At 37.0% G+C, this 10845-nt stretch overlaps 3 protein-coding genes across 6 annotated transcripts in view; all 3 read right to left on the bottom strand.

Annotated features, from left to right (window-relative positions):
* Nucleotides 1–512: 512 nt before the first annotated feature.
* LOC111344858 (hemicentin-1-like) overlaps nt 513–10845 on the bottom strand; it is a 38134-nt gene continuing 27801 nt past the window's right edge. For all 4 annotated transcript variants that reach the window (XM_088760601.1, XM_088760607.1, XM_088760614.1 and 1 more), the window contains one exon: nt 513–1430. In XM_088760601.1, coding sequence (XP_088616727.1) covers nt 1355–1430 — 76 coding nt within the window. In that variant the 3' untranslated portion in view covers nt 513–1354. The remainder of the gene's footprint in view (nt 1431–10845) is intronic.
* LOC148742885 (uncharacterized) lies at nt 5657–6247 on the bottom strand. Its single transcript, XM_088738420.1, has one exon. The coding sequence runs from the start codon at nt 6230–6232 to the stop codon at nt 5657–5659; it is 576 nt and encodes a 191-aa protein (XP_088594546.1). The 5' UTR covers nt 6233–6247.
* On the bottom strand, nt 8132–9031 carry LOC148742884 (uncharacterized). The gene has a single exon (XM_088738395.1). The coding sequence runs from the start codon at nt 9029–9031 to the stop codon at nt 8132–8134; it is 900 nt and encodes a 299-aa protein (XP_088594521.1).

Genomic DNA, 10845 nt, shown 5'->3' with positions numbered 1-10845 from the left:
GTTTAACGATGAAATAATGAAATTAACTCAAACTAGTCACCAATGAAACGGTTAGGCTGAGGAATTAGACTTCGTTTCTGTTTGTTTGTTTGCCTTTTTTTGCCACGATTTAAGTCGTTCAAGACTGAAAGAAATTAATAGATTTAGAAAGTAGCGTCGAAACAATACTGATTATCATTTTCTTGTGTGGCGTGAGAATGACTTTCTTGTCTCAGTTTTCAAAGATTTTAGACAACAGCTTAACCGTTGCACTTTGTCTATCGTCTTCGTAATTCAAAATAAATTGATATTCGCATCGCTTTACGGCCAGATTAGCGTGAAAATCCAGCGCTAATCAATTTACACAGAGAAATCTGAATACTTGAACGAAATAAAGCATTTTCAAATGCAAGGAACGTTCAAGGGTATGGGGAATATTAAATTTAAGAGAGTCATTGAACAGTGTGTTTGAGCTTCAGCTCATTGACATGCGAGAAAGTTGTATCAAGAATGTTGTTTTGTGGAGCCGCACGATGAAAGTGATCCATTACAGCCTGTGTTTAATTATCTTAAACTCAATTTCTTGCCCCAAATCATGAGTTACAAAGTTGCAGAAACAATTATTCTGTTCAAATTTAAAACTTCAAGCTTATTAAGAAGCGGTGTGCACATTTGCAAATGTTTTGTCGTTTGGTGGCTGCTCGAACATAATTCACAACTAAGCTTAGTAGCGCGAAGAAATTTCATGGCAAAATTTTCAAGTCATCCTAAATCTTCGTGATAATCGGCTGTTCTATCTATTGTGGCTTTACTCTTTTGAGACTATAAAACCGCGGGTCAGAGACACAATTGGACTTGGCTAGACACTTTCATTTTAAGATATGCCTTTGTTAACTTCAGTTCTGTTTGGCTTTCGTAATCCTTCACTGCTGCAGGGTTTATTGCAACTTAGTCGAGACTTAAAAGCGACAACGAGATAACCAAAATTTAGGCCTTTAGTGGCCATCCCCCTTCTCTTCCCAGTTTTCTTACCTCGATGCTCCAAAGGAGCTAAGGTTGAAAAGGCTTAAATAGATTACTTTATCTCAATTATTAAAGATTGATTTGATTTAAGTAAGGTAAATTGTTAACTGTATTCCTCCTGCATGTAAAATGAATACATGTTAGCTTACCCTAATAGAGAACTTATGGGTCTATTAAGACTGCTGTATGAAACAGTAATCGGCATGAATTTGTTGCTCTGGCGACAAATTTTAATTATTGTAAGCCCTTATTGTTACAACCATCCTTGAAATGATGTATTTTTTCTCCTGTTATCTTTACTTTACACAGTCAGTGGGATCATAACTGGGAAGAATAGTCTGTCCAATTTGACTTACAGGACTATTAGTTTGATATTTTTGTTGAACATGTCTTTTGGCAAGTCCTCCAGCAGGTTGTAATGCAAGTACCTGTTAAAAATTGACGGTAGTTAGTATGAGTAACAATTATTCAGCTGCTATATCGATCCAAACACATTGTTATTAGTAGTAGGAAAAGGGGGTTTCTGGCACATTTACAAAAATACCCTGAGAAACAGGGCAATTTTGAAAACTGATTTTTTTCATTTTTTATCTCATTTAAAAAAAGAAACCATGTTTTTGTGGCGCATTTTTTTCTTTCAAAAATCAAAGCAAATTTGAAGAGTAATTTGAGATTTGATTCAGTGGGTTTCTCGCACATTTACAAAAATACCCTGAAAAACAGGGCAATCTTGAAAACTGATTTTCTCCATTTTTTTCATTTTTTATCTCATTTAAAAAAAAAACATGTTTTTGTGGCGCATTTTTTCTTTCAAAAATCAAAGCAAATTTGAAGAATAATTTGAGATTTGATTCAGTGGGTTTCTGGCACATTTACAAAAATACCCTGAAAAACAGGGCAATCTTGAAAACTGATTTTTTTCATTTTTTTCATTTTTTATCTCATTTAAAAAAAAAACATGTTTTTGTGGCCCATTTTTTCTTTCAAAAATCAAAGCAAATTTGACGAATAATTTGAGATTTGATTCAGTGGGTTTCTGGCACATTTTTAAAATACCCTGATAAACAGGGCAGTTTTGAAATATGATTGTTTTCATTTTTTATCTCATTAAAAAAAAACCATGTTTTTGTGGCGCATTTTTTTCTTTCAAAAATCAAAGCAAAATTGAAGAATTTTGAGATTACATTGATTCTCAAGACAATCTCAAAATTCGCTTGAACTATCAGAAAAAACTAATGACAATATCTCAGAAAAAAACACATAGAGGCTTAGGAAGCATTCTCTTCATCGAATTCCTTCAGGAGGTAGCTCAGTTTTAGGTGGAACAATCTAAAGCTCTTCTCTGACAAATCCTCGCTTTGGTCCATCTTTCAGATGGTAAAGAACAGGTTCTTTTTCATTCACAAGTGCTTTTTCGATATTGAAAACTTTTAGAGACCAGATTGGATCTGTTGCTCTTCTTTGTCCACCTTCTAACTCGCCGGGAGAATAGAGATATCTCACGTTTTTTGAATAGTCTAGTCTCTTTTCTTTCAAGCCAACAGGTCTTGAATAAGAAGTTGAACTCTTTGCGTCAACCACCTTTTCTTTGATTGCGTCAATTGGTTTCTTTCCAGTCAATCCTGTCTCCTCACGATTTAATGATGAAACAACTTCTGGAAGCCTCTTCACCCATTCTGTTGATCTCGTTCTGTCTTTGAAGTTCATCTCTTGGCCGTATTGGAAACTAAAAAGGCGCTCTCCCAAAGTTCGATTAAATCGGTCAACTATCCCTTGATCTCTATGAACGTTTACATCTCCTCTTCTAATTCTCACATCATACTTTGCCATCTCTTTAGTTGTTTCACCCATGAATTCACGTCCAGGATAAACCTGAAGAATCTTTGGCTATCTCAATGGTCCTCTCTTGTAAATTGTCTGGAAAGCCTTTGAGACCTCAGAGGATTCTTTTGAGGTGAGAGGCTCAGCAGCCTTGAATCTGCTCGCAACATCAAACACTGTCAATGCATATTTATAGACCTTTCTAAAAAGTCTGTCATGAGGAAGGAAAAGAAGATCGGCCTGTTGAACAGCATTTGGAAAATCAACATCAAACGTTGGCCTTGGGATATGCTTAGGTGCAGGCAAATAAATCTGCCAGATGGCTTGCCTCATCAGCCAAAGCTTTGTAACATCTTCAGGAACCTGAGCTTCTTCTGGCAACTTTTTCACTGCACCCAATCCCTTCCAAAATCTTTTCGGGCTATAGTAAACTCTTGAAAGTTTTCTCTCAATTTTCTTTTGCTTTCACAAAAATCGACTTGCAGCCAATCCCAAAGCCAAAGCTATTCCTCCGGCATAAATCATTCCACCTTGTTTCTGTTGTGTGCTCGGTTTGTAGAAGTTAGAAAAATGTGGCTCTTTCATATCAAGCTCTTCACTATGTGTCTTGTTGTAAAGCTTTAAAGCATAATCTGTATCAAAAACATTTTGATTTGCCTTTTTTTTTATTCGGTCGTTTGCTGCAATCTAATCGAGAAGCTTTGTTCGATTCTCTTGATATTTCTCATAAGCTGCCTGGTATTTTTCTACAGCAAGATCATGTCTCTTCTTCTCTTCTTCAACACTATTTTTATCTCCACTCAAATATTTTGCAAGATAGCTCCCACCAACAAATGCAGTTGCATTGATGGGTACTCCTCTGATCATTATTGCTATGCTTGCCATTTTATCAATTGCTGGCAAGTTTTCATCATAAAATTAATCTCATAGAATATTGAGTTAGTCTGTAAACTTAAATGCATTCCTTAAGATGGTAAAATCTTCTGTTCTTCAAGATATTTTTTTGCTGCAATTGATCCAGCGATCACGTGAGTGAACTTTACATAGTTCATGAGATTTCAACTCGGATCAGAAGTCATCGGTTCTTTGATAACTTTCTTTGCCACCCATCCAATTCCAGCAGCCAATCCAGTCAATGTAGCTGAATCAGCCAAATTTTTCACAAGTGTATTATCAGACATTTTTATTTGAAAGACAAAAAAAATCAATCCATTGGTTTTACTCCTTTTTGAATTTGAGGCAACTCCGCTGATTCCCCCGCAGAGATGCGCTGAATTTGCCTTGGTTCTGGGTTTGGTCGGGATTTTACGAGCTCCATCAACTCTTTCCTTTTATAGTACAGTCCAGCCAGTGAAAGAACAATACTTGCTACTGAAAGAATTTGAGTGAGTGAGAATGATGATGATGATGATGGCTCTGGTTTTGGTTCTGGTTGTGGCTTTGGGTTGGTGACCTCACCTTTTTTGCTCTCTAACTCTTATGTTATGTTCAGCAAGTTTTTTCCCAGCAGCGACACGCCCTGGATCTTTTTTCGGTTTCGTCTTATTTTGATCAGTTGAAGTGACCTGTTGTGGTGGCGACGACTGCGACTGAGACGGCTCTGCTGGATTTTGAGATTCTTTTTCTTCCATTTTATTTCTTGTCACATTATTTTTCAAGTTCTTATTCAAGTTCTTTTTCAAGTTCTTATTCAAGTTCTTATTCAAGTTCTTATTCAAGTTCTTATTCAAGTTCTTTTTCAGGGTCTTCACAATTACTTTCTACTTCAACATTAACCGCATTTGGTTTTAAGGGAACTTCAACATTTTTGGCAGTGAGAAGAGCAGCACTTGCGATCGCCATGTACTTTCCATACTTCAAACTCAAGCTTCCTGCAATCATTCCGAGTTCTCTTTTCACAATGAAGTCATCGTTCAGGTCTTTCATGAGTTTTCCTTCATCAACAGGGAGAAAATACGCCAACGCTTTACACGAAAGCTGAAGAAATGTGTCGACTATCGCATCGCAAGTCTTTGAAGAGATTGAGGCCTCATATCTTTTGAAGTACTTCTCAACATCTTTTTCAGAAACCCTCTTGACTTGATCCTGGGTGAGAGAGACACCGATCATTTCCTTTGCTCTTCCGCTCGCGACGAGAACAGCAAGTTGCTCTCGGTGATCTGAATCACTTGTGGGTTCTGCTTCAAGAATGTTCATAGCAATAATATCTGCGATTGCTTCTTGTTCTTTGCTCGCTTCGCTCATCTCTATTTTATTTCTTTTTCAAATTCTATATCGAAGGGATGGCAAAGTGATAAAATCAGATGAGAATATTTCTCATTCTTCAGCTTTGCTATTAATTCAATTAGCTCTTCTTTCGACAAATCACCTGCATTATCATCAAATGTCGCCTTCATATCCTTGGCCGAAGGTGTGTAGAATAAAACCAGTGCAGCAATGTTTTCTCTGAATGGTTTTGCGATACTTATCATCTGCTGTATGAGCACTCAAACGCTGATTCCCTTAGGTCTTCACGAGTTCATTTGTTCTCTGCTTCACATCTTTTGAAGCCGCGCAGTCATCAAGGATGATAAATGTATTAGTTCCCTCATCAACAAAACTAACGAGCTTGAGAAAAAAATCAATCTGGTTTTGAAGTGGAGTCAAGATAAAGAGGTCTTTGTCTAAACCTCTAAAATTACTATAAGTTTTGTTGTGGATGAATGTTGAACAAATCAAAAAAATGTAATCGAATTTCTGATTGAATTTATAGCTCAAAAGATTGACGACATATTTGTCTTTCCTGAATTTGTTGCCCCAACTATTAATGCATTGAAAGGAATATTCTGAGGATTCATATTTTATAGTGCCCATGTGAAAAAGTGGAGATCTTGTCTTCTTTTATGATTCTCTTATCATCATTTGCACTCAGAGCAATCTTGTTGATGGTCTCACTGAATATCTCATGTCTGTGTGATCTGATTACATTCATCTTTCTCATCTGTATGTTTCCGCTAGATAAGCACTTTTTGTAGTCTTCGTGAGTTATATTCTTCTTTATCACAGTCTTCTTGATTCCCTTGCACTTCTTCTCTTCTTTGCCCTCAAAAATCTTGTAGCTGTAAAGTTTTGTTCTCAATCCAACAAACTCCTCAATAATCTTTCCACCAGCCTCATCTTTTATCATGCCCACAACTTTTTTGTTGCAACCAGTTGGGATCTTTGAAATGTGGTCTTTTGGAAAGTTGCTGGTGTCAAACTTTTCTTCAACATCTGCTGCTATGTCCTTGTTAAAGTCTTCAGTTTCAATCTCATACATGAGACTGTCAGTGTCTGTGAAAAGAAGCTTGGCTTTATCTTCATATTTCTTTTTTATGTAGTTGTAGTGGAAATCGTACATCAAAGTCTTGCTAAGATCAAGAATAGCCATTCCACAGAAAACTGGCTTGTCAAACTTTATTGATTTTCTCCCCACATGTATTGCAATGAGATTTTCGTCAAATATTGTGCAATGCTTGAAGTTTGGTTTTGCTGAAAGCTTTTGTGCTTTCTTTCGATTGTTCAGAAGCCTTAAATCAACTCGTTTCCTGATGCTTTCCATTGTCTTTCTAAACACAGAGTTGTTCATCAACTTGAAGAAATCATTTTCAAATTCATTCTTTGCATTCGTAAGAAAATTTGTTTTGAGCTCTATATAACTTTTCAGCTAAGGTTCTTCTTCAAATTTGATTCCTCTGTAAATCTTTTTCAGTCTCAAGCCGAGTTCAAGGCACTGTTTGAGATTCTGGTGATGAATGATATATTTCTTCGTATCGTTCAGATTTGGCACAAGTTTCTCAACTTTGTTTGAGTTGATAATGATTCTCTCTGGAGCAAGAGGATAATCGTTGTGAAGATCATGAAGTTCTTTTGGATATTCAAGATCAACCTCAAGAATGCAGGGAGTATTTCTCCGGTCTCCAATCTCTTCTTGACTCATCCATTTGAAACCTCTGACAGGAAGAGGTTTGCACATTGCCCATCCATAAAGATTGTTTGCGTCAAGATAAGTCAGATATTTTGATGGTTTTTCTCTGTCAAACTTTAAATTCATGTATTTGTTGTTTGCTTTTACATAGCGACGTGGGATCATTGAGATTCCTCCACGAATTCCTTTCTCAAACATCAGAAGCATGTCTGGATCACTCAAAAGCTCAAGCTCAACTTTCGTCACCTTCAATGCTGCATCCCAAGCCAATCCAGGAGCAGTGTAATACCAAGCAGGATCGAGATTGTAATTCTCAAGGCAGACGTTTCTGAATTTTTCAAACACATCTGCAAGCAAGAGAACATCTGATTTGAGATAAAGATCATGATAATCACCCATGTTCTTCATCTTCAACTCATTCCAGATTTTCTTTGCGTGCTCATAACCTTCTTCACTTATATCACAGTGATTAAGCTTTGAGTAAAACTCTCTTTTTGGTGGAAGTTCTGTTTCTCCAAACTTTTCAATGCTGCTCATGTAATCATATGGATAAACACCCTTTCTTAAGATCAATTCGATTTCGCGACCGCTCTCGTCTCTAAACACCTCCCCAGTTTTCTTCAGCTTATCATGGCTCAGTTTACTGACTAATTTATCGAGAAGAAGCCATGAACTTTAAACTATCGATCAAGCGAAGCTCAGTCTTGATGGCAACTTCTTCTTCGTCTTTGTTGGCGTAAGAGCTAACAGCAACAGATTTGCTGAAGCTGATGTACTGTTCTTCATTATTGGGGATGCATTTTATGTCTCCCTCAGTCTTTCCAAGATTTTTGACAAAAAGATGAGAGCCAAAACCAGCCAAGTTGTGAAATACGACAGGAGTGAACTTTGGCTTTGCGAATTGAAAATTGCAATTTCTATTTGCAGCTCCTCTATACTTGCCAGTGAAATGACAGTGATCTCTAACTTTATCGCGCGAGTTGCCAATCAAAGCGAGCACAAGAGGATCAGTGGGGAAAGACTCACCACATATCCAACAGAACTTCGCTGCATTGAACATTTTCTTGTCTTCATCAGTCAAGATCATCTTCTTTTTAAAGTCAAATTCTTTGTGAATCTTCTTGATGTTCTCTTCAAGCATTTCAACAAAGATCTGAGCAACATCCTCATCTTTAGACTTTTCTCTGTAGATGACTGGCTCTTGAGAATAAAGCTGGTCATCAAAGCAGACAACCTTATAGCAAAAGCCGGACGGTTTATGTTTTTGATATTTAATGGTAAAGCTCTTATCGCTTCTTGGCTCACAAGAGTGAACTGGTTCTGTGAAAGATTCAAAGTCAGCATAAACAACAAACGGCACTCTTATTGAGCGGTTATGATTCTTGAATTTGATAAAAGTTCCTTTTTTGGCATTTGAATCTTGACAGCCTCATTGTTTGCGCAGAGCACCTCGTGCTCCGAAAGCTTTTCTCTGCTCGAAAAGTGATTCAAACACCTAAGACAAAATTCTTTTGGTTCCTTATGCTTTGAAACTTGACTCGAGAGAAGCCTGCTGATGTTGTTTATCAAGCAGTAGTGTACTGCGACTTTGTCTTTCTCGATAAGAAGAAGATTGATCACCTGATTCCTTTCTTCGGCTGGTGACTTGCTTATTCTGAGAGGATAGACTCTGGCCTTACTTTCATAACCAAACACGTTTACCGCGATATTTTCGTTCTGTTTTTCAAACTTTTTTATCTTGTCAAGCTCAACTGGGAAGTTGATTCCTCTCCAGTCGAGTCGATCAGATTGTTCTCTAAGAATCTTTGTTATTCTTTGAGGGTTTTCTTCAACTGGATAAAGCGCTCTTGTAATGCAGCATTTGAAACATTCATTATCTTGATTTTCCATATTGATTATTGCTTTTTTTCCTTTGAGCTCTTTCGGAAGTTCGATGTAAGAGCTGCCGTTGAAAGGGTTGTACTCTACAAGATGCAAGTCAAGTGAAATGACTCTGTGAAACTCCCAGTTACTTCCGTTATTGTTGAATTCTTCAATTCTTTCCTGAATAGTTTGAACAAATCTTTCATACATTGTCTGGCGGTTCTCTCTCATGATATTCAAGACTGCCAGTTTTGCCTCCTGCATGAATTTATTTGGCCCAAAACCCTCAACTCCACCTATTCTGAATTTTCTTGCGAAACCTCTCAATGCAGATGCTGAATCGTGGACGCGCCAGCGTCCACTGTCCCGAACTGTAAATGGATTACTCGGTCCATTCATCTGCTATTGTCGCGCCATCCGAAGTGGTGACGTATGGTCTCAATCCAAGCATCTCTTCAATTTCTCTTATTTCTCTTCTCCTTTTTTTCTGCGGATCAAGCGTTAGCGACTGCGTTCTCTGCTGCTCAGAATTTTTTGTTGGTCTCAGAACTGGCGCATTGAAATCTGCTGGAATCGGGTGGTCAATAATGTTTGTATTCGCTAACGCTATCAACTCAATCAACTCTTGACTTCTGAGGCTTGAATATTTTTTAGCCCGAGTCGTTTTGCCTCGGCTTCCAATTCTTTAACATTCCAGTTCTCCATTTTTTACGAAAATCAAAAAAGAAAACTTATATTTTTATAAAATTTTATCTCGGTTTTTCTTTTTCAGCTTTGGAAATTTGCTGGAATAAGATCAGTGTAGTAATTACAAAAAATCTGCTTTTCTTTTCAAAGTAAATTGTGAAATTTTTCTGAGCTCACATTTGCAGTGATCTTTTATTTCTTCATCTGTCAAAAGCAGAAAGAGGTTTTCATCAATATCTTTTGGAAAGCGGTAAGTTTTCTTCAGTCTTAATCTATCTTCTATTCTATTTTTCCAAAATTTATTTTTTATCTTGTGAATGAGATCAAAATCTATGTACATCATCGAGAATTGATGGCCTGTTATCTTTTCACGCTCGTCTGTCAACCATTTTTGATATTCCTTTTTCGGTTCAAGATATTTGGCTTCAGGGCGCCTTTGAACGAGAAAAGTTTTGCTTTTTCTGAGTCTTCTGTCAACTTCTCTCTTTTCTTCTTCGCTAAGAAGATCATAATCATCAAGAGTCCATTCGAATGGTTTTAATAATCTTCTCACTGTTTGTGTTTTTATTTTTCTTGTTGGATCACGAAATTTAAAGAAAAAGCGGAATTCTTTGTCTGCCTCATCCATTCCTAACTCTTCTCGCTTCGCTTCTCGCTTCGCTTCGCTTCTCGACTCGCTTCTCGACTCGCTTCTCGACTCGCTTCTCGACTTCCTGACATTTTATATGATATAAGAAATATTTTAAAAAATATAAAAAATGGAAGAAAAGAAAAATTTGAAAACGCAGTTGCTTTCAATAAGCACAAAATACTTCAGGGAAATTGCCAAAGGCTGCGGAATAAAATACAGAAACAAGATTCCAAGCAAAGAATTGAAAGAAATGCTCGGCTATTGTCCTTTGAAAAACAAACGTAAGGTTGAAGTGAGTGATGAAACCGGTTTTCGCAAAGAATATCAATCACTCGGAGAAGCCGCCAAAGATTGTGGAATTTCGAATTCTTCTACTATTAAATATGCGCTGGATAATCAAAGAAATTTCATCAAATGAAGATCAGACCAGAAAAAATTATTTGTGAGAGAAATTTGACATGATGAAAGATAGCGAATTTGAATAATTTAAATTCACCTGTCTGTTTTTCAAAAGCCAACACAAAGACGTCAGGGTTGTTATGGAAATCGTCCGCCAATGAAAATTTGTCTGATGCATCAGACAAATTTTGTCATGTTTACATCCTCCTCGCGGAAGAACAAACCAGAAACAACGGAAGAAACCAAGTTTTAATTCATGATTTTTGTCTTGAAATAAACGAAGAAAACCGACTCGGTCTTTTGTCGAATTCAATTCTCAATTCTTTGCGAGTGTAAGCAGAGAGCCCAGTTTTTTTTTTTTTGGTATTCTTTTTTTATTTCCTCTCTGAGAGTTGAGTTGCAGTCTCGTCCTCAACTTTCTCTGGAGAATTTTTTCTCAGTTATTTTTTCAGAGAATAATATTGATCAATTTCGCTCAGTATCGAAGCGAATTCGG

The sequence above is a fragment of the Stylophora pistillata genome, chromosome 1 (genome assembly GCF_964205215.1).
Source record: "Stylophora pistillata chromosome 1, jaStyPist1.2, whole genome shotgun sequence".
Lineage (NCBI taxonomy): Eukaryota > Metazoa > Cnidaria > Anthozoa > Scleractinia > Pocilloporidae > Stylophora > Stylophora pistillata.
Note: the sequence above shows the minus strand (reverse complement) of the source record. Positions and strands in the feature narration are given on the sequence as shown.